Genomic DNA, 24167 nt, shown 5'->3' with positions numbered 1-24167 from the left:
ACAACCACTCACAGCTAGTGAATTCTTAACTGACAAATAGTTGTTGCTACTTATTAATGAGTTTCTGGTTTCTTCTACAGTTTTCAAAATTTCTAACTTATAACTTAAAATATTGAACTAAATCAGAAGGGTCTGAAACTGAGTGAAGAGAGAGAATCTAAGATTGAATGAGAAGCAAGGGTCTGAGTGCAGTGTTGGAAGAATAGGATTTGAGATTGAGTAAGGGCTGAGAGAATTACAAGGAGTGTGAGTCTAAGAAATTAATCTTCAGAGTTTCAGTAGAGGAAATTGAAGGCTGATTGATGAGTAAAATGCCTGAGAATAAGAGAGGAACGAACAGTGAGGGTGTGAGATTCAGAGGAGTGAGGGCTCTGAATTTGATTGAGATAGAGGGACTGACAGAATGATGTATTAGGGGTCTGAATGAGAATTGAAAGGTGTACGTCTGTCAAATACAGCAAGATGAAATACTTGTTATGGCTAATTAGAACTGGAGGGTTGTAGTAGTGTAGTACATGTATAAATAAATATATAGCACAGACCCAGCTGTGGTAAATCATGCATGTCCAATAACTTTACTCAAACTAGTGACAGCGAGAGCTAGCGAGAGCTTGCTTCCCTCTAGTTCAGAACTGCCTGCAGTTACAATAAAAAATTATTAGAGCATCGATCTCAAGAGCTGTATTCTCGCTCACTCCCACTTGGTGGCACTGGAGTCCATCAGAATATGGCCACTACGCGTGTCTTCATGTTCACTCTCCTGGTTTCTGTTGTCTTGTCCTGATTCTTTCTCTGAAAGCTAGTAGTACTTTGTGTAATATTGTCTCTAATTTTCCATCTCTCATGCTCTTCATTTTGCTCCTTGTATCTTCCTGTTTTTCGACTAAGTGCGAAAATGGGAAAGTTTAATGGAGAGAAGCTTGTGGCCTACCTTTGATTAGATTAGATTGCTTACAGTGTGGAAACAGGCCCTTTGGCCCAACATGTCCACACTGACCCTCCGAAAAGCAACCCACCCAGACCCATTCCCCTATATTTACCCCTTCACCTAACACTACGGGCAATTTAGCATGGCCAATTCACCTAACCTGCACATTTTTGGACTGTGGGAAGAAGCCGGAGCACCCGGAGGAAACCCACGCAGACACGGGGAGAATGTGCAAACTCCCCTCAGACAGTCGCCTGAGGCGGGAATTGAACCCAGATTTCAGGCGCTGTGAGACAGCAGTGCTAACCACTGTGCCACCGTGCCACCCATTGGATCAGCTGTCAAACAGGCAGCTGGCGGGGCTTCCGCCTGAATTACAAGCCTGGACAAGGAAGTTTTGCCCACCTGAAGGTATGGATCAAAGATCGGTAGCTTTGAGGTTTGACAGTTTTATAAACTAATTCACTATACTGGGCATTGCTGGCTAGGCCAGCATTTTATTCCCTATGTCTAATTGTCCAGAGAGTAGTTAAGAGTGAACTATATTGGTGTAGATCTGCAGTCACATGTAGGTCAGACAGAGTAAAGACACCAGATTTCCTTCCCTAGACAATTGACAATGCTTATATGGTTGCCACTAGGCTAGCTTTATATTGATTTCAAATTTTGCCATCTGCCCTGGTGGAGTTTGATCTCAAATCCCGAGAACATTAGCCAGGGGTTCTGAGTTAGAAGGGCAGTGACATTACCATGACATGACTTCCTCCACCTGGAGCTGAGGGCTGCTGCTGGAACTCTAACCCCAGATTCCGAGACTGAAGGAACAGAAGCGAGGCACATCACTGTTAGTTGGGGGCTGATTCTGGGGTTAGGGTCATGGAAGTGGATGGTTAGGGGGTGGGAGCTGAGAACTCAGACGAGAGAGGGCAGAAAGGTGACCCTGAGAAAACATCCCCACTGACCTGAGTCCAGTAACTCAATCGTGTATAGATTGGCAGAGGGGCATGGCAGATTTTGAGTTTAGGGATAGATGTTTGATTACTCTAGGTCAAGTCGGCAGAAGGAGGGAGGAAGTGTTGTGTATTCTAAAAGGCATTAAGATGGACAAGTCCCCAGGACTGGATGGGATCTATCACAGGTTACTGAGGGAAGTGAGAGAGGAAATAACTGGGGCTTTAACAGATATCTTTGCAGCATCCTTGAAAACAAGGAAGGTTCCCAGAGGACTGGAGAATTGCTAATGTTGTCCCCTTGTTTAAGAAGGGTAGCAGGGATAATCCAGGTAAGTACATAACTGTGAACCTGATGTCAGTGGTAGGGAAGCTACTGGAGAAGATGCTAAGGGATAGGATATTTACCCATTTGGAAGGAAATGGGCTTGTCAGTGATCGGCAACATGGTTTTGTGTTGGAAAGGTCATGTCTTACAAACCTAACAGAATTCTTTGAAGAGGTGACAAAGTTGATTGATGAATGAAGGGATGCAGATGTCATATACATGGACTTTAGTAAGACATTTGATAAAGTTCCCCAAGGTAGGCTGATGATAAAGGTGAAGTGGCATGGGGTCTAGGGTGATCTAGCGAGATGGATAGAAAACTGGTTGGGCAACAGGAGAACAGGAGAACCTCCCTGTAACTCCTCTCAATAACCCTCTCCACTTCTCAAATGATCCAAAGTTCATCCAACTCAAGCTCCAGTTCCCTAACGCTGTTTATGAGGAGCTGGAGTTGTGTGCAATTCCCGAAGATGCAGTCAGCAGGGACACTAGTGGTGACCCTTACCTCCACATTCTGCAGGAGGAACATTCAACTGCCCTCACCTCCATTCCCACTGTTCTAAATTCCCAGACTACTGAAAAACTAAAGAAACCAGTCACCTTACCAATTGGCGCACAGAACGTTTTCTTTGGTTAGAGGAGGAGGACGGGTAGGAGTCACTGCCTGAGTAGTGTTTTGGTAAAACAATCACCCAAATATAAAGTCTCACTTACCCAGCAGCCCCATGTCCGCTGCTGCTAGGCATGCGCTCCGCCTATTCAAAAGGTAAGCTTTTATATCTTTTAAAATTTAGCTTCTTGTTGGGCCTCTGGTCCTCGCTGTCACTCCTCCCACACCAACCGCCACTAAGAAAATGAAGAACGCTGAACTTTTGTAGTAAGCTTTTATATCTTTTAAAATTTACCTTCCTGGTAGGCCTCTGGTCACTAGATAGCACAGGAGCTTCACCACTCAGACAAGGACAGCAAGTGCATCATCACTGGCAAATTTCTCTCCTAGGCACACAACTTCCTGAATTAGAAACATATCAGTGATTGTTTAAGACAGAGATGAGGAGGAACTTCTTCTGTCAGAGAGAGAGAATCTGTGGAATTCTTTACTGCAGAGGGCTGTTGAAGCTGGGCCATTTAAGTATACTCACTGCTGGGATAGACAGTGTTATAATCATTAAGGGGATCAAGGCTATGGGGAAAAGCCAGGAAAATGGAGCTGAGGATTATCAGATCAGCCATGATCTCACTGAATGGCATAGCAGGCTCAGTGGGTTGAATGGCCTCCTTCTGCTACGACATCTTATGGTTCAGTGCCCCAGAATCATAATCCTGGAACAATGAATTACAGCAAGCTGAAGGAGAGAGCCCCTGCCCCCACCATTTACTAAAGAGCTGCTGGCGATGAGAATTAAATGCCTACTTTGAATATGTTCAGCCTGCTGTATAGTTATAGCAAGATGAAATAATCCTCACTGCACTGCTCACCTGAGCAACGAAATCTAATCTATAATGAATATCTTTGCAGCATTCAGTAACAGTACTGACTGGATAACCAAGTCCTGCCATGTTAACAGCATTACCAAACGATTGACTTTCAGCTATACAGCAGAGGACAGCAGGGTCTGCAGATTACCAACTGTTTTACTGACACCGTTCCTTGTCCTCGGAGATACTGGACACAAAGAAACTGCAGCTGCAGCCTGTGTTAGGAGCAGTGAGCATAAAACTTACTGTGAATCCAATTCCCACTGTAGCAGAGAATGATCCTGGAATGAACTTCCCTTGATCAAACTGTACCAATAATGATGTCTTTCCAACTCCGCTGTCACCTACCAGGATAGTCTGTGGGAGAAGAAGATCATTGTCAGTGAGTACCACGATCAGTGCATTCATTTAGCAATGGAGGATGCACCCAACACAGCAGTCTCTTAGTCATCCATAAAAAGGCACCAGACTCAGGAAAAGACAGAGGTTATGCGGCTTGAAGGTACAGAAGGTTGGTTTGGGGAGATGTTAAATTGGGGTATTGGGGTGCAAAGTGAAGCAATAGTCAACTGGATGTACCAATATGAGCAGACAGCCCTTAGAGTTTGGGTGCTTGGAGGTGTTGGGTCTGAATGCAGTTGGATGTTTTGCTGGTTCTGGCAATGATGGTATACCCTGCCATCAGTATTGGGATGTGCGATCCAAGAGTAAGTATGTACATGTTTAATGGTAATGCAGAAAAACATCAGCCAGTAAGAAACAGGAAAGAATGGCCATCAGCTCACTGAGCCGCAATACCATTCAATATAGTCCTGCTGAATCTTCAAATTCAAAACTACCTTCCAGTCCGCAGTCTAGATCTCATAGTGCCCAAAAATCTAGTGTGCAGGGGTATGCAGAGAAACAGCATGTTGGCACTAAGTAATGATGCCTGTTTGAAGATTGGTGCAAGCACGATGGGCTGAATGCTTCCGACAGTATTGTAACAATTTGTGATTCTCTAATTGTCTTACAATCCATCATTCTCTGGGAAATGTTAACAGACTCAATCCTTTGCATGAAGTGAATTTTCTGCTTTTCTGTGGTGGGAGATAGAGGTTGTTGGGGTGAGTTGAGGGTGATTGGGGGGGAGAGGAGATGATGGGGGTTGGTGATGGGTGGTGTGGAGGGGAGAGCGGTTGATGGGCAGTGAGAGGTTGATAGGGAGAGAGAGGGTGATGGAGGGGGGAGAGGGTGATGGGGGAGCAAGGATTATGGGGACTGGGGAGAAAGAGGGCATTGGGGGAAAGAGGGTGATGAAGAGGAGAGAGGGTGATGGGAAGAGGATGATGGAGGGGGAGAGTGGGTGCTGGGGGGAGAGAGGATGATGGGGATAGGATATTGGGTGATGGTGGATGAGAGGATGATGGGAGCTGGAGAGAAAGAGGGTAATGGGGAGAAAGATGGGGGGTGATGGAGGTGGGGAAGAGAGGGTGATAGGGTGGGACAAGAGGGTGATGGAGATGGGGGAAGAGAGGGTGATGGGGTAGGGGAGAGAGGATGATGTGGGTGGAGGAGAGAGGGTGATGGGGTAGAGGAGAGAGGATGAGGGGGTGGGGGAGAGAGGGTAATGGGGTGGGGCAAGAGGGCAATGGGAGAGAAAGGATGATGGGGATAGGAGAGAGTGGGTGATTGGTTGGGGACAGCGGGTGATGTGGGAAGAGAGAATGGTGGGGTTATGTTGAGGTGGAGGGTGTTGGTGTGGAAGGTGTTCTGGGAGTATGGGGGGGTTGGTGAGAGTGAGATCTTGAGGGAAATGTTGACGGTCAGTGTGTGGGGTGCGTATGCTGGGGAGGATGTTGGGGGTGTGGGACAGAGAAGATTTGGGAGAGTGTGAGGAAAGTGTTAGGATGGGGGAGGTGTGACTGTGACTGAAGCGGCTTGGGGTTGTGAGGAGGGAGGGTTTTTGGACTGTGAGGGATGAGGGTATTGGGGAGGTGTGAAGTGTAGTGTGCTAGGAGTGAAGGAGCAGATGTTGGGGTGGAGGATGTGGGAGAGGAGGTTGCTGTGGGGTATTGGTGTGGAGGGTGGTGGGGTTATTGGGGGAGTGGGGAGAAGGTTAGAGGTTGAGCGTGAGGAAGGTTAGGGAGGTGATGGGGGAGAATGTGAAGCTATGTGCGTGGAGTTGTGAGGGGGAAGGTTATTGTGGGACTCTGTCGGGGGAAGGCTGTGTGGGGGTGATAATGGAAGAATCTGACAGGAAAGGGAGTTGGAGTTTTGATGGGGAGATTTTAGGGTGTGAGAGGGGAGGGTGTTTATGGGGTGATAAGAGGAGGGTGGGGGGGTCAAGCATGTGCTGCTGGAAAAGCACAGCAGGTCAGGAGCATCTGAGGAACAGGAAAACCGACGTTTCGGGCATAAGTCCTTCATCAGGAATGCCATTTCTGATGCAGGGCTTATGCCCGGAATGTCGATTTTCCTGCTCCTCGGATGCTGCCTGACCTGCTGTGCTTTTTCAGTGCTGTGCTCTCGACTCTGACCTCCAGCATTTGCAGTCCTCACGTTCTCCACGTGGAGGAGGGTGTTGAGGGTTTTGGGTGGAGTGTGGGGATGTGTAGGGGACTGAGATGAAATTGAAGGGGAAAGTGTGGGGCATGTGTCGGGGTGGCATTGGTGAGCAGGGTGTTTGGGGTGGGTAGCATGGTGGGAGGGCATTGGCGGTAAGAGGATGTTTTGGGGGAAAGTTTTGAGGGTTATGATTGGGAAGTTGTGTGATGGAAATGTTATGGGGATGATGGAGGAGAATGAGGGGGTAGGGTGTTGCAATGGTGAGGGGGCAGGGTGTTAGATTTGAATGGGGGGGGAGGGTGTGCGGTGTGTAAGGTAGAGATGATGATGGAAGGAAGGCGTTGGTGTGGAGGGTGTGGGAAATGATGTGGGTAAGTATAGTGAGGAAGGCTTTCAGGGTGCGTGGGTGAATAGTTTTGGAGGTGAGGGGGAGAGCTGTTTGGGAGTGATTGTTGAGGATGTTGGGGGTTTAAGTGGGGCAGGTGTTGGGGGAGTATACTGTGGATGTGTGTGAGGGAAGTGTTGAGGGGCTGGTAAAGGACAGTGAGACTGGGGATGGTGTTGGTGGTGTCAGGGAGGACGGCTTTGATAATGATGGGGGGGTAGTGTTGGCGTATGTCGGGGGAGAGCATTTGGGGGAGGGTGTCGAGAGGGGAGTGTGAGGGAGTTGACGAGGGAGGGTATTGTGGATCCTGAAGAGGGATGTTGTGGGTAAATAGGAGGACGTTGTTAGAGGAATGATAACTAGTTACCTGATGAAAGAGCAGCGCTCTGAAAGTTAGTACTTCCAAATAAACCTGTTGGACTATAACCTGGTATTGTGTGATTTTCAACTTTGTCCACCTCAGTCCAACACCAGCACCTGCTCATCTTAACAGGAAAAGGCAGAGTGGATAAAGATAAACCATTTTCACTTGTTGAGGATTCTAGAACAATTGAGTATAGTCTGAGAATTAGGGCTAGGCATTCAGGAGAGATATTAGGAAACCCTTCTACACATTTCGGTTGCTAGATGCTTGGAGCTCTCTTCCACAAATGGCTGTGGATGCTGGATCAATTGTTAATTTTAAATCTGAGAAAGATAATCTTTTTGTTAAGTAAAGGTGTTAAGGGATACGGACCAAGGGAAGTTTATATGGAGTTTGGCCATGATCAGCCATGATCCCATTGAATAGCAGAATGGGTTCAAGGGCCTGAATAGCCTACTCTTGTTTCTATATTCTCAATGCAGGATTGTCATTAAATTGTCATAAAGTTCTTGCTGCTGGGCAAGAGCATTGAGTCAGTATTATAGCAATGTGCTTGTTGATGTTGAAGGAAACTATTGCAACAGATTAACAGGTAGTATGTCATGTTCTCCCGAGGAATTCTTGATGGAAAAACTGGGTGCCAATATTGTTTTGTCCAAGTATCAATATTCTTCCATTAGATACAAGAAAAATAGAAGGTATTTGCTATTTACAATAATTTCATTATTCTGGATTATATTTACTGTAACAATGCTTCAGAAAAATCCCAACTAAGTAGTGCATTTTACAAGCTAACCATATCAAAGCTGTTGTGCAGTCAGTGATTTTTGCTGTCAAAATTGTCTTTTTACTTAATGCTGTGCAAATATTCTGACATAATTTTTTACAGGATGTTTTTGAAATATTTTAGATGATTAAAAGAATGATTCTCTTCTCCAAATGTTGAACAGGACTCCGGATGATTGTCCGTGTGGAATTTGCACTTTCTCCCTGTGTCTGTGTGGGTTTCCTCCAGGTGCTCCGGTTCCTCCCACTGTCCAAAGACATGTAGGTTAGATGGATTGGCCATGCTAAATTGCCCATAGTATCCAGGGGTATGCAGGCTAGGTGGATTAGTGATGGTAAATGTGGGGTTATGGGGATAGAGTGGAAGGATGAGTCTGGGTGAAATGCTCTTTGGAGGTTCAGTGCAGACTCAATGGGATGAATAATCTCTATCTGCCCTGTTGAGATTTTATGAACTTAATTCAGGAAAAGACAAGGTCAGGGAGATTATTGACCAACTGAAATGTCTCAGCTCAATGTGAAGAGTTCACCTGCTTTCCCTCAAATGGTGTCATAGACTTTGTGTGACCACCTGAACAGCAGACCTAGCTGGAAGTCTCATCAGAAAGACAGTGCCTCTGACAAGGCAACCTTCACTCAGCAATTCACCAGCCATGTTAGCACGATTATATTCCAGAATCTGTTGCAGGCCTTACACTCCTGGATTGAAGGGTGCACAGTGGCTTAGTGGTTAACACTACTGCCTCACAGTGACAGGGATCCGGGTTCAATTCCAGCCTCACATAACAGTCTGTGTAGAGTTTACACATTCTCCTTGTGTCTGTGTGGGTTCCTCCAGGTGCTCTGCTTTCCTCCCACAGTCCAAAGATGTGCAGGTCAGGTGGATTGGCCATGCTCAATTGCCCATAGTGCAATTTAGGTTAGGTGGATTAGCCACAGGAAATGCAGAGTTATAGGGTAGGGGGATGAGTCTGGGTGGGATGCTCTTTGGAGAATTGGTGTGGACTTGTTGGGCCAAATGGCCTGTTTCCACACTATAGGGATTCTACAGAAGAGTTGAGATTCTCAGTTACTGGGAGTGGACACCAAATCAGGGAGGGGGAGATTTGGAAGGGAAAGAAGACACACAAAGCCATGGTTAGCAAACCCAACTGCCTGAGCATGAGGAGGAGTGGGTGACATCAACTGTCTCTCTTGACTGTATTCCCACTGAGCTGCTGACTACATTACTATATGTAAGGCTGCTACATCAGGGACTGCTTCACAATGTATCACTGACTAGATATGCTTTGGGATAGCATTAAGCCACTACTAAAATAAAACTGTTTTCTTGAAACAATAAAGTTTCAATCTATTCTGATCCCTGAGACTATCAGCCCAGACTGTTGAGTTAGGTTCTTTGCTGTCACCAGCTCCAGTGAGTCACAAATTTAACCCTGAGGCTATTTATGTTCTCGTTCACATTTAGTCACTTGAGGCTCTCTGTAGAAAGCTGATCTATTATTATAATAGTGTGCACAACAATTCCAGGTTTAGCTTTCCTGTTCCTGTTTGTTGCACCTGTTGTTCATTGAGGAAACATTGAATGTTGCCCTGAGAACAGCAGCTCTGAGACTCTTTCAATGACAGGAATAGTTTTACAGGCAGTCCCCGGATTACATTATGTTTCATTTTTGAGTTCATAAGTCAATTTGTGCTCACATATTGCAATAAAAAATAGCGCTCATACGTATGAGTGAACATTCACATTTTGGATCTTAAAATTAATATAAATATGGAATCTCTTAATAATTTAACTCAATATGAAGTAATGCTGCCTCCAAAGAAGGTGCAGACCTCGTTCTAGAGTTTATATTTATCACTCAGTTACCAGTCCCAGCATTGCACTGTCAATATCTCAGAGGAATGGAGCAAAGAGGCAGTAGGGCTCATTCATGACAGTAAATCCCATTGACTGTGGTCGGGGATTTGTACATCAAGTTGCAAATGTAATTCCAACCCAATCTGCATCTCTCGCTGAGATGTTAACCTGAGACCTTCCTTCTTTGTAGTGTGATCCCACAGAATTACCCTGACCTTGACCTGGTTATAGACCTGCACTCTTAGAGGTGGTATTTTGATACCATATCTACCAACCTTTGCCCAGCTACAATCAGTTCTGAGAAAGGATCACTGGACCCAAAACATCGACTCTGCTTTCTCACCACAGATGCTGTCAGACCTGATGAATTTTTCCAGTAATTTCTGTTTCTGATTTCCGGCATCCACAGTTCTTCGTTTTCTTTAGTTAAGAATTCAATTATGTTATGGTCACATTTCCTAAAGATTCTTTCACAACAAGATTATTAATTAATTTCTTCCCATTGTACAAAATCTGTCTCCAAGTTGGCTCCTCAACATATTGATTTAAAGAAAACATCTTGTACACACTCCAGGAATTAATCTGTTATGGCATTATCACTGGTGTGGTTTGCTCAGTCAATATGCAGATTAAAATCACACACGTATATGACAACTCTCATGTTGCATGCACCTCTAACTTCCTGTTTAATACCTTATCTACCTCACACAACTGTTTAGAGGTTCATAGAGAGCTCTCACTCATGTTTTGGGTCCTTGTCACCTCTTAGCTCCACTCAGACTGGTTCTACGTCTAGATTTCCTGCATTAGTATTGTTTCTCAACCTTGAATTGAATTCATCTTTCACATTCAACATCATGCCACCTCCACTTTCATTTTGCTGGTCTTTCCTAAAGATTGAATACCCTTAATGTTCAGTTTCCAACTTTGAAGCCATGCCTCCATGATCACAATCACATTGTAGCCATATAAGCATTTTAGGTGTTGAACTAATAGATCAATGTGGAAACAGGCCCTTCGGCCCAACAAGTCCACACCGACCCTCTGAAGAGCAACCCACCCAGACCCATTCTCCTACATATACTCCTTCATCTGACACTACGGGCAATTTAGCATGGCTAATTCACCTAGCCTGCACATCTTTGGACTGTGGGAGGAAACCGGAGGAAACCCACGCAGACAATGTGCAAACTCCACACAGAGAGTTGCCCGAGACGGGAATTGAACCCGGGTCTCTGGTGCTGTGAGGCAGCAGTGCTAACCACTGTGCCACTGTGCTGCCCATTACTCGGCCAAAGTACTTCAAAGTTAACACTTTACAGAGTTTCCTTTGTTTCTCCTCAGATTTGAATGTATGTGTATACATGTAGATTAGTTTTTAAAAACTTATATCAATATGTAAATATATATGCACAATCTAAACTGTTTTTCAGCAACCTTTGCATATTTGCTGTGCCAGTTTGGTGCTACACCAGTTATTCATTATTATCTAAAGAACCTTGCTTGACTTGGTTTTAACATTGGGCCTGATACAGTCTGTGGCAAAAGTGAGGACTGCAGATGCTGGAAGTCAGAGTCTAGATTAGAGTGGTGCTGGAAAAGCACAGCAGGTCAGGCAGCATCCGAGGAGCAGGAAAATCGACGTTTCAGGCAGGAGCCCTTCATCAGGAATGTGAACCATTTAGTTGACAATATCACTAACTTCATTAAAATTAGAATATATTATGACCAGTGAAAAAAATGGGAGAAAGTGAGGATTGCAGATGCTAGAGAGTCAAAGTGAAAAGGTATGGTGCTGGAAAAGCACAGCAGGTCAGGCAGCATTCGAGGAGCAGGAAAATCAATGTTTTGGGCACAAGCCCTTCATCAGAATGTGGAGGGGGAAGGGGACTGGGAGGTAAATAGGGGGTGAGGGTGGGGCTTGGGGAAGGTGTTGTTTTCTGTATGCATCACCAGAGGAGAAATGATGCAAAGTGTCATGGGATTCAGTTATATTCACTCTCAGTTTGTCCTGAGAAAGCTGACAATTCTAAGTGTACAAGTTTTCTTATTTCTGTGTCATAATGCTAGCAAATTCTCAAACCCTTAGCAAATAGACCTATGCAAATGTAAACTAATCCCTTGTGTGTGGTTGGGGCTTTGAGATTTATTTACTAAGTAAGAATAGGAGAAGGAAAACAAACACATGATGCCAAATTTTGATTTTCAAGCATACCGCATACGATATGGTTCCACTACTGATCATGGAAGCTACTCAACTGTAAAAACTCCAAATATTAAAGTTGCTAAAATTGAAACAATATTTAAACAAACTGAGGAACTGTGTATTGTCATCTCTGACATATCTGAATGAAACAAATAGGCTATAAAGATTTGTATAGTCAATTTTGATTCGGTCCCTGTGCTAACATTAAACAGTAGGACGCACTGGATACTGCAAAGGCTATGGGCCCTGACAACATTCCAGTAATAGTACTGAAGACTTGTGCTCCAGAACATGCTGCACCTCTAGCCAAACTGTTCCAGTGCAGTTACAACACTGGTATTAACTCAAAAATGTGGAAAATTACTCAGGTACACTCAAAAAAAGGACAAATCTGACCCAGCCATCAAGGCACCTGAGCAAAACTAGTGAATGGGAATTGGGGGGAAATTCTCCACTGATCGGAGACATAGGAAGATTTATGATTGGCGGAAGAGAGTGAGCTTAGCTCCAGTACATCTCTGCATAAGTTCCTCAGGGTTATGTCCTCGGCCCAACTATAGCAATTCCGGTCAACAATAACATTCCCTCCATCATAAGGTTAAAAGTGAGGATGATCACTGCTGCTTGCATAACACAAGATATCAAAGTAGTCCATATCCAAGTACTGAAATATTTGGACGATTTCCAGGCTTGGGCTGACAAGTGGCAATTAACAATCTTGCCATATAAATGCCAAGCAATGAACAGCTCCAATAAGAGAATCCAAACATTACTCTTTTGCAATCAATGGCATAATCATCACTGAATCCCACTATCAACATCTTGAGGGTTAGCATTGACAAAAACCTAAGTGGACTTGCTTTTTAAATACAATGTCTGCAAAAGTAACTTGCTTCCAGACTCCTCAGAACCTCATATACAAGGCACAAGTCAGGAATGTGATGGAATGTTCCTCACCTCCCTGATCAATGGAATTCCAACAACACTCAAGAAGCTTGACACTATCCAGAACAAACCAACCAATTTGGATTAGCACCACATCCCCAAACTCTCACTCTCCCATTCTTAGTAGCACCAGTGTATACCATCTAAAGATGTACTGAAGAAATTCATCAAGGCTCCTTAGACAACATCTTCCAAAGTCACAAGGGCATCAGATGGATGGGAACACCACCACCTGCAAATTCCCCTCTGAACCATTCACCATCCTGACTTGAAAGCACATCACTGTTTCTTCAGCTGGGTCAAAATCTTGGAATTCACTCCCAGGCAGCATTGTGTGCCTACCTGCACCAATAGGACTGCAATGGTTCAAGAAGGGAGCTCACCACCACCTCAGCAACAACTAGAGATGGGCATTACAATTAACCCAGACAGTGACACCCTCATACCTGAATTATACTTAAACAAAGGAAATATACTTTATATCACAACACATTCAGCTCACAGAATAAAACAAAAAATATTTGATGACTTTGGGAGACTAATTTATAATCAAATTCACTTTTGTGAACCAGTGTTTGTCTGGAGTCTATATCATACCGTTCAGAGCCAATGAGATCCGCTGGACATTTTACCGGTGCATGTAAAGAGGAAGCTGCACACTGCAATTTTCTGAAGAGCCATCCAAAGGATTCATCAAATTACTGACTGCATTCCCTGTAAGTGATGCATTTCAAAAACATCTGCTGGATATCGCAGAAGCTACAGTGGTGGTGAGTTAATCAAAGATGGAGAAAGGAATGAGTTGATTATTGACCAATATGCTTACAGGTCTTTTGTGCAAACCAAACCATTGAATCAATAACAGGAACAGACAAACTTGAAAAAACCTGTGGAAGGTGTAAACTTCTCTGAATACAGAATTTCTGCAAGGCATGAGTCACAATTGTCCACATTTCCAGAGTAGGTGCCAGTTTTGTGGTTGTATTTGAAAAGCTTGACTAGGGGCATGGCTAGCTCTGGAGCATAAGTCTTCAGTAATATAATGGACACACTGATAGGCTCTAAAACTTTACAGAACTGCAGTCACGGTTATAAAGTGTGAATTATGTTTGAACAATATGCCAAACCAGAGCAAGGAAACAAAGAAAAGAACAAAGAACATTATGGCACAGGAACAGGCCTTTCGGCCCTCCAAGCCTGAGCCGATTCAGATCCTCTAACTAAACCTGTTGCCTATTTTCTAAGGATCTGTATCCCTCTGCTCCCTGCCCATTCATGTATCTGTCTAGATACATCTTAAATAACACTATCGTTCCTGCCCCTTCCACCTCCACTGGCAACGCATTGCAGGCACCCACCACCATCTGCGTGAAGAACTGTTCCTGTATATCTCCCCTAAACCTTTCCCCTCTTACTTTGAACTCGTGACCCTGAGTCCTCTACTCTGGGAAAAAGTTTCTTGCTGTCCACCCTGTCTACACCTCTCATGATTTTATAGGCCACAATCAGGTTCACCCTCAACTGCCTTCTTTCCAATGAAAATAATCCTAATCCACTCAACCTCTCCTCATAGCTAACAACTTCCATACCAGGCAACATCCTGGTCAACCTCCTCTGCACCCTCTCCATACATCCACATCCTCTTGTTAGTGTGGTGAACAGAACTGTACGCAGTATTCCAAATGTGGCCAAACCAAAGACTTATATAACTGTAATATGATCTGCCAACTCTTGTACTCAATACCCCATCTGATGAAGGAAAGCATGCCGTACGCCTTCTTGACCTTGCTGCGACCTGCGTTGCCACCTTTGGGGAACAACGGACCTGAACACCCAGATATCTCTGTACATCAATTTTTCTCAGGACTTTTCCATTTACTGTATAGTTCACTTTTGAATTGCCTCTTCAAAAATGTGTAACCTCGCACTGTCTGGATTAAACTCCATCTGCCATTTCTCTGTCCAACTCTCCAATCTATCTACATTCTGCTGTATCCTCTGATAGTCCCTTTCACTATCTGCTACTCCACCAATCTTAGTATCATCTGCAAACTTGCTAATGAGGCAACCTACACCTTCCTCCAAATCATTTATGTATATCATTTTCACCACATGAAGTTTCTATTCCTCTTTGAGGCAAAATTGCTTCTGATTTTGTCTCCATCCCTGGGGACAATTTCTTAGTTCTCACTGATTATCTTTGTCATTGTCCTGTTGTGAATCAATTGCAGGATACATAAGCACAAATGAAGCACACACTCTCGGTGTTATTTGTAGTTTATGTGGAGCACACAAAGAGATGATCTCACATAATGGTCCTTGATTTACTGGTAAGTCATTCAGGGAGATGTTTGAGGAATGGGGAATAAACCATGTCATGCCTTTTCTCCACAAACCCAGATCTAACGACAAGACTAAAAGAATGATTTTTACAGTGAAACCTTTAGTTTCAAAATACAGATAAATCAAACAAATCTGGACCCATGAATCCTTATAGTAAAATCTCTAAGTGAAATCATTGCATCCACCCTGATGCAAAGTCCAGATTCAAAGAGAGGAGAGTGGATAAAAGGTGCAACAGCACTGGGAATAGTTGCCAAGTTTGAAGATAGGTTGACAAAATTAACATCCCACGGAGTGTATGTCATAACCAGCCAAAGGGAGAAGGATCTGTCCAGAGCTATGGAAACACAAGGTTATCACAGCTAGTAGTGCAACTGTGCGAATGAACAGAGAGTGAATCAGGGAAGTATCACATTTTCACCCATTGTGTGAGAATCCAGGGCAGGAGCTAAGGCAAACTCCAAACAATATCCAAATGTGACATTCCCAGAATGAGGAATCTCAACAACCTCAGACTAACATTACAGTTGTTGTATGGTAAAAGCAGACAACCTCTACCCTTCAGGGAGACACAACCCTATAAGTTCACTAGCTCATAACTCTGTAATGTATAAGTAAATATTTCCCTGCATTGAGAGTAGTTAAGGATGTTGGTGAGGGGGAGTTATTGATTTGAAAAGAAAGGAAGATGTTATAACATTCCATTAAGGTTATGTTTTCTGTGAACTATACTGGAGGGGAAATCACAAAATTATTTCAGAGCAGAAGGAAGCCATTCAGCTCACTGTGTCTAAACCCTCACCTTCTCCCTGTAAACCTGCAAATCCTTTCATTCCAGATAACAACCTAATTCATTCTTCAAGGTGTGAATTGAATCCATCTCTACTACATTCTTAGACTGCATTCCAGACCATAACTGCTCGCCGCATGAAGATTTTCTCCATATCACGTTTGCTTTTTTTACTAATTATTTTAAATCTTTGCCCTCTTATTCCTGATCCTTTCATAAGTGAAATCAGTTTCTCGACATTTACTCTGTCCAGCCACCTTGAATACTTCATTCTGGTCTCCTCTCAGCCATAGCTTTTCCCAAGAAACATTCCCAATTTATCCAATCTATTGTCATAACTGAAATTCCTCATGCCTGGCACCATTCTTATGAACATCTTCTCCACTCTCTCCAATGCCTTTGCATCCTTCCTAACGGATGCAAAATACTCCAAGCATACACAATACTCCAGTTGAGGTCTAACCAGTGTCCTGTTTGGGTTGAGCATAGCACCCGTGTTCTTGTACTCTATTATTCATTTTTAAGGCTTAGGAAACTCTATGTTTTATAAACCACACATCTCTATGCTCCTGCACTCTCTTTAGAGTTATACTCTTTATTTTATAATGTCTCTATCTGTTCTTCCTATCAAAATGAATCACTTATCCTTCCTCCACATTAAACTTTGTCTGCCACCAATCTATCCATTCTATCAACTTGTATATAAGCTTTTGCAATTCTACACTGTTTTTCTCATCGTTTACAGATCTTCTAAGTTTTGAAATTGTCCCTGATACCCCAAGGGATTGAGGTTATTTACGTCTATCAGGAAACCCAAGATAGATAGCAGTACAGTAGGACACTTCGGCACTGTTCGTTCGCTCCGTCCACTTCCTTCTTTTTCTCGTATTTTTCGTTTTCTTCTTTCTTCTCAGTGATGTCCTGAATGTCTGACCCCAGCATAGACTCGGACTCCTGGCCCAGGGTGCTAATCTCCTGGCGACACCGAGTGGTCCCTATGTCTGGCTCAGCCCGGCTATCTTGCAGCCTGGCATGGATTGGCAATCTCTTGGTGGCATGCGGCAGTCTCTTGGCCCGGCATGGTGGCCTTTAGGTGGCGTCTGGCCATCTTTTGGCCCAGTGTGACCTCAGTGTGGACTTCTGACCTCAAAATTCTGGAGTGGTCTCTTAGCCTTGACAGTGTCAAAGTGAAGCCTGATTTGGAGTCAAGGCCAGGCGTGGAATGGAGGCTTGGTGCCAATGTGGACTGGGATTGGAAGGACTATTGTTCTGAGCTTTTTATCTTCCTATTTTCTAATTTATTCCTATGATTTGTAATGGTAGACTTATTATTTCTTTATTTTTCTAATTTTTTTCCAAAGAACCTGTACTGAAGCATCTGTTCCTAGGTACCTTGTACCTATGGTGGTGCCATAAGTTGCGACTTGTAACCTTTTCATTGTGCTCATTTGAATACATGTGGCAATAAAGCTAAAGCTAATCCAAAAAACAAGGGTCCCAAACCAAACCTCTGGGGAACTCCATAACAAACCTCGTCCCAGCCCAAAAAAAAGTCCACTGCTCGGCAAATTATTTTATCCATGTTGTTGCTGTCCCCATTATTCTGAGAGCTGTAAAATTGCTAATGATCAAATGCATCACATGATTCAGACCCAGGCCTGGATTTGTTTCATAGAAAATGGTGGCAAAGCCCCATATCTGGACAGCAGGCCTCTATGTCTAGCAGGAAACCTTGTCACCAAGCTGGGGAATGGAAGTGGCTCACAGACCATACATTTACAAATGCAGCTGACTACAAGCAGTCACAACTTTTGTTATTGGCCTTTCCAAATGAATCGAGTGCCTTAGAACTCTGTACAGATGTTATAAAACTAGCACGAGAGGTGAGGAGCTCTTTCAGAGAATGTAAATCATTCCAAACAGTGCCTTGGACAGAACTGTGTGGCTGACACCCAAGGGAGATAGAGAGTGAGGGCGTGTGACCTTGGAAGGGCCAATCTTCTTGTCTCTCCTGAGCTGGACCCCAGGTTAGGAGCAAGGATAGTAAAAAAGATGATCAGGAATCATGCCAAACAAATTCCAAAATTAAACCTTGGAGGATTCTTCCCATTGAATATCTGAAGTTCTTCTAGCCCTTGTACATATCACTGTGGTTAATTTCTGAAAAGCATTTTAGTTTTGAGAAGGGGACTTCCCTGTGAAATTCAGCTCAGAATGATGGTTTGTACATACCATTAAATAAGAGTCTTGTGATACAGTGCCAGTGTCACTATGACTGTGTTACTTGGTTCAGTTTCAAGTTCTGACTGCCTCAGAGGTGGGTCCTAACATGTTTCAAGTGATTGATTAAAATAACTGCACATCCCATCAACTTCAAAAACAACTGCTCTCTGCCTTTTATTATACTATCATGTTGGAGAGACAAATTCTCTTCATTTACTACCTTCATTACCTGAGGGCTGAAGATGACTGAATAGGCAGCCAGATAGAGATGATACCAACAGCAAGAGCTTTGTAAAACAACAGAAGCAGCTGTCCCCCTGCCTAAGGGAGGTCAGTCATCTAATTGGCAGGCTGTCTAATAGATTAGGCTATGCAGAGGCCAGGAAACTGTGAGCCAACTGCTGTTCTGTCTGATAACAGACACAGAACCAAAGAAAGAGTGACAAGCACTTATTGTCCTCTGAAAGTGCACTCAGCTCTCGGTCCTGCTAATGGACCTTCACAGTGTTCAGATAAAAGAGACTGGACAGGCTTATCTAACAACAAAACACACAGCTCACGAGAAGTAGAGGCTGACATTTGAGAAATGGAGAAAGGAAAGGCAGGCAGAGAGAAAACTGGACAGAGTGATAGACAGACAGAGGGAGGGAAAAAGGGAAATAGAATAGGAGCCATAGAGACAGGGAGAGAGCAAGAGGGAGAGAGAGTGACAGGAAGAATAGCAGTGCTGTGATACTGAAGCAACACATGTTGAAGTGTTTAATCCCAGTTTGTTGGATCTGGTAGGGGATATTGATTATGCTAGGAATAAATACTTAGTGAGCAATGGCTTGTCAGCTTTGTCGGAACGAGAGCAGTGAGACTATGGGGCAGGTACAGAACTGGAGGGTGAGCAGAAAGTAAAGGAGAGGGCCGGAGGGAAGTTCTGAACAAGAAACAGTGTTGCCAGCTTCCACGTGAGCAGCTGGTGAGGATCCCACGTTCTCAACTGCTTAAGATGTGAGGGAGAGGGGGCTGTTTGGCCTTTCTCTATTGCCCATTTGCCCTGTTAGATAAGTCAGTGAGAACATGGTGGGATGTTGATGGTTTGGTTCCCGTCATTTCATTGAGGGTGGACCCCAGGACACTTTTAGCTGCCTTAGAGGTACCAGATTCCCACTCTCTGTGCTTTTAACTTGTTCTTCTGGTCAGGTGGTCCATACACCTGGTCAAAGTTAGTGGGATCATTCTTTCAGCATATGTGTGTGTGTGTCTGTGTGTGTGTCTGTGTGTGTGTCTGTGTGTGTGTCTGTGTGTCTGTGTGTGTGTCTGCGTGTGTCTGTGTGTGTGTGTGTGTGTCTGTGTGTGTGTCTGTGTGTGTGTCTGTGTGTGTGTCTGTGTGTCTGTGTGTGTGTCTGCGTGTGTCTGTGTGTGTGTGTGTGTGTCTGTGTGTGTGTCTGTGTGTGTGTCTGTGTGTGTGTCTGCGTGTGTGTGTGTGTGTCTGCGTGTGTGTGTGTGTGTCTGTGTGTGTGTGTGTGTGTGTGTCTGTGTGTCTGTGTGTGTGTCTGTGTGTGTGTCTGTGTGTGTGTCTGTGTGTCTGTGTGTGTGTCTGTGTGTCTGTGTGTGTGTCTGTGTGTGTGTCTGTGTGTGTGTCTGTGTCTGTGTGTGTGTGTCTGTGTGTGTGTCTGTGTGTGTCTGTGTGTGTGTCTGTGTGTCTGTGTGTGTGTCTGTGTGTCTGTGTGTCTGTGTGTGTGTCTGTGTGTGTGTCTGTGTGTGTGTGTGTGTGTCTGTGTGTCTGTGTGTGTCTGTGTGTGTGTGTCTGTGTGTGTGTCTGTGTGTGTGTCTGTGTGTCTGTCTGTGTGTGTGTCTGTGTGTGTGTCTGTGTGTGTGTGTGTGTGTCTGTGTGTGTGTGTGTGTGTCTGTGTGTGTGTGTGTCTGTGTGTGTGTGTGTGTGTGTGTCTGTGTGTGTGTCTGTGTGTCTGTGTGTGTCTGTGTGTGTGTGTGTCTGTGTGTCTGTGTGTGTGTGTCTGTGTGTGTGTGTGTGTGTCTGTGTGTGTGTGTCTGTGTGTGTGTCTGTGTGTCTGTGTGTCTGTGTGTGTGTCTGTGTGTGTCTGTGTGTGTGTCAGTTCCTGATTAAAGATACAGAAGAGACCCTTCTGCCTACTGAGCTTGTGCTGCCAAAATGATGGTACCAAGTTTAATCCAGGAAAATGAACCACAGGCCTCAGAAGAAATGTTTGGGTCCCTGCTGACCTGATCTCTCTTCCTTTCTGAAGGTATGGCAGTCCGGTTTTATGTCTCCTATCAGTGGGAGAGTCCATCAAAGTTCTATCAAAGTTCTCACTGGTCACTGTGCTAACCCTGTGATTTTAATCATTCATGTGGGTGTCACAGGAGAGACTAGCATTTCCTGCCTATTCCAGAAGACAGTTAAGAGTGAACCACATTGTTGTGGGTCTGGAGTCACATGTAGGCCAGACCCATGTAAGGACAGCAGACTTCCTTCCTGTAAAGACATGAGCGAACTTAATTTTACAACAATTGACAGTGGTCACTATTAGACGAGCATTTTTATTCAAGATTTTCATTGAATGCAAACTTCATCATTTGTTATGGTAGGATTTGAAGCTGTGCCCCAGAGAATGTTAATCCATGGTTCTGTATTACTAGCTCAGTGACATTAGCATTATACTACCTCCTCTCCATCTGAGCAGTGGGGTGAAGTATTTTAACGTCTGACCTGATCTGATTGCTCTGAATGGAGTATCCTCTCTCTCTCTCTCCTCCCTCTGTCTCTCTTGCCTTCTCTCTCTCTCCTTCACTTACCCTCTGTCTCTCTCCTCTCCCCTCACTGTCCCTCTCTTTCTCTCTCCCCCATCGCCCTCTTTACTAGGAAAATTCCAGAAGAATTGTGGGACAGAAGTGAGCAGGCTGTCCTGATTGAATGGATGTAGATGTGGGAATATTTCACTGTGGGGTCAATAGGTTTTGCAAAATCTTCTGACTGAAATGTTGGCAAGTTGTATCGGTTACTGGAGGGAAAGATTTATTTTGCTCTTAACAAAAATGTATAGCACCAGCCATAAGGCACTGCCTTTAAAAGAACAAAGGAGATTTAAAGTGACAGAAGGCAACTGAAAGGTTATGATGATTCATAGCAACTCTTTTATTTTTAAAAGTTAGCAATGTTAAGCTTCCCTACTTAATAGAAAGGATTTTAAAATGAATCTTTGCCTGGTCTGCCTCGAGCTGTCAGTGGTGTTGCCAAATACTGGCAGGAGTACTGTTTGATCGCAGGCTTCATCATTTCCTGTCTCTGACTCGAGCGATTTAATTTAATATCCACTCTTCCATTTACCAGACAAGAAAATAACAAGATTGCCTCCTTGATTTGGGAATTAGAGCTTTTGACATAATTACATTCCCGGGTTGCTATGACAACAGGGCTGTAACAGAAATTAAGGCCTTTGAAGACTATTAATCACCTCTGTATGGTCGCACTAACTCATTTAAGGATTAGTTTAATCACAGAGTCACACCACTGTGCAGTTTAGTTCAAACCAGAATGTTTTCAATGAATGCCACAATGTGTTGGTTCTTGGGGAAGAGTAAAGTGCTCTCTCCTTCACTGCTATCTTCAGCTGTTAGTGGCCAACCTGCAAATGTGTTCCAGAAGTCAAGGATATGGGGAAGAAGAGAAAGTACATACTTACCTCGAACTATGTTCAGTGAGTGTCCCAACTCTGCACCCACCGATATCTGGATCAGACAGGATTTCTGTGAAGGTTGAACCATCTGAATATTGAGCATTATCTCACCTCTGCTGAATAGGCCATTCACAGACTTTCAAAAACAAGCACAACTTCAACAAAGTGATCCCCACCCCCAGGGGAGAAAATAAAAACACTCAGCGGAAGAAGAAACCCTCCTTGAGAAAGTACAATGTTCACATTGATAAGAGAGAATCTCTGACCTAATGTAGAGGGAAAACACCTTGGGGAAGTGAGGGTGGGAGTATGGGGAAGGAAGGGGGCGGGTGAGATGACCAATCTGTTTGGCTCCAGATCTAACCAGACTGGTTAGTAGTTAGTGGTCAGAGAGCATGCTCACTATCCTGTTAGAGAGTGAGTGAGGGAGGGATAGTCCCCAGAAATGGAGATCAGCTGAAAGATGTGAAAAAGAAGGGCCTTCTCTCCAACATTTTAAACCATTCAGTTAATAAAAGTGTTCAATGGGTGAGGTTGTAGTGGAATGGATAGATAGGAGAACAGGGTGTTGGGGAAGACTGGGAGTGTGAGTCAGGGGTGGGTAAAATCTCACCACACAACTGACAGAATTTAACATCAAAGAATGAGTGTGGAATTGAAGCCAATCTAAGTGATAGTGACCATAGGGTCATAAAGATATGGAAATAGACCCTTCAGTCCAACTCGTCCATGACAACTAAACATCCTAAATAAATCTTGTCCTATTTACCAGCATTTAACCCATTTTCCTCTAAACCCTTCCTAGTCATTTATCCATCCAATTCCTGTTAAATGTTGTAATTGTACCAGCCTCCACCATTTTCTCTGGCAGCTCATTCCATACATGCACCACCTTCTGCATGAAAAGATTGCCCCTTAGGTCCCTTTTACATCTTTCCCCTCTCACCTTAATCCTATGTCCTTTGTTTTTGGACTCCCCCACCCCAGGCAAACGTCCTTGTCTATTTACTCTATCCATGCCCTAAATGATTTTATAAACCTTTATAAGGTCACACCTCAGCTTCTGATGCTCCAGGGAAAATAGCCCCAGTCTATTCAGCCTCTCCCTCTAACTCAACTGTCTGAAAATATCAGGGATTCATGTAAAATCCACCTGGAAAGAATCAAGCTAACCTAGCCTGACCTACATGTGATTCCAGACTCCATCCAGCAATATGGTTGGTGCTTAACTGCCCTCTGAAATGGCTGAGCAAGTCACTCTGTTCAATGGCAATTAAAGATGGACAATAAATGCTGACCTGGCCATCAATACCCATATCCCCTGAAAGAATAAAAAGTTGAGAGTTTCGGTCATTTCTCTGAGATTTGCACTGAAATGGCAGGGAGTCACCATTTACCAATTTTTCCTTTTGCCAAATTCCAGTTTAACATCTATTCAGGAAACTGCCTGTACCGTTTAGTTAAAATCGTATTATAGACTCCCTCCACTGCAGTGAGCAGCCAGCTCTGATGTGCAATGTCATGGTAGAAACTGCAGCGATTACAGTGTCTGCTATGTAGGAAGATACTGGATCACCTCCATGATCCTGATTGGAAGTCTTGCTACTAAACACTACCACAAGAGAGGTTCATGTCCTCAAAGAAGTGAGCAGATTGGTCAGCTGGCTTCAAATCCCAAATCCTTCCACCCAGCATCAATGTGCCAGGATTTTGACAAAGCAACAAGACCAGGAGTTTGTGTTGGTCAATGACTAGGGGCCAGAATTAGTGGCAAATGCAGATTTCATCATAAATAGACATTGCCATCTACTGAACCTATCCTGCAGCTTGGAGATTATTACATTCTGATATTACTAGTAGGGCAGAGGCAATATCACTGCAAAACTATTGTCAAGAAAGATAAGAAGAAAACCAAGCAACTAGGAATAATTCACTACCTCCTGGAGAGTCCTTAGCCCCTCTCTGCATTATTGTCTACTTAAGGAAACAAGGAAGATACACATTTGTAAATTTAAAGGGATTTTATAGTAGCATTGTGATTAACATTTATTATAAGGGACAATAACCTGGCTTCCCACAGGAAGGATATCTGAGCACTGAGTTAATAAAAGACAGCTCCTGCAGTACATGCATATCAACCATTAGCACCCGAGATCTTCCACTTAAACAGAAGCATACAGCTCCCTTATTGTTCCGTTTCAATGAATAAAATGATCTGTGCAATGTCAGAGTGCTCCAGTCAGGAGCTGCTGAATTGCTCATTTATGTTTGGGATGGAGACTGTTTGTCTCCTGTTTTGTACTAGACTTGTGTGGGGAGGGCAACATGCACTGACTTCTCTCCGAG

At 43.9% G+C, this 24167-nt stretch overlaps 1 protein-coding gene across 1 annotated transcript in view; it reads right to left on the bottom strand.

Moving 5' to 3' along the window:
- The window catches only part of LOC122561945 (ras-related protein Rab-37), a 253424-nt gene that overhangs the window by 203620 nt on the left and 25637 nt on the right, over window positions 1-24167 (bottom strand). Inside the window, exon 2 of the mRNA XM_088000371.1 lies at window positions 3932-4042. Coding sequence (XP_087856497.1) covers window positions 3932-4042 — 111 coding nt within the window. The remainder of the gene's footprint in view (window positions 1-3931; window positions 4043-24167) is intronic.

The sequence above is a fragment of the Chiloscyllium plagiosum genome, unplaced genomic scaffold, assembly GCF_037043375.1.
Source record: "Chiloscyllium plagiosum isolate Xiang-an unplaced genomic scaffold, Cpla_swu_hap1 HiC_scaffold_25, whole genome shotgun sequence".
Classification (NCBI taxonomy): domain Eukaryota; kingdom Metazoa; phylum Chordata; class Chondrichthyes; order Orectolobiformes; family Hemiscylliidae; genus Chiloscyllium; species Chiloscyllium plagiosum.
Note: the sequence above shows the minus strand (reverse complement) of the source record. Positions and strands in the feature narration are given on the sequence as shown.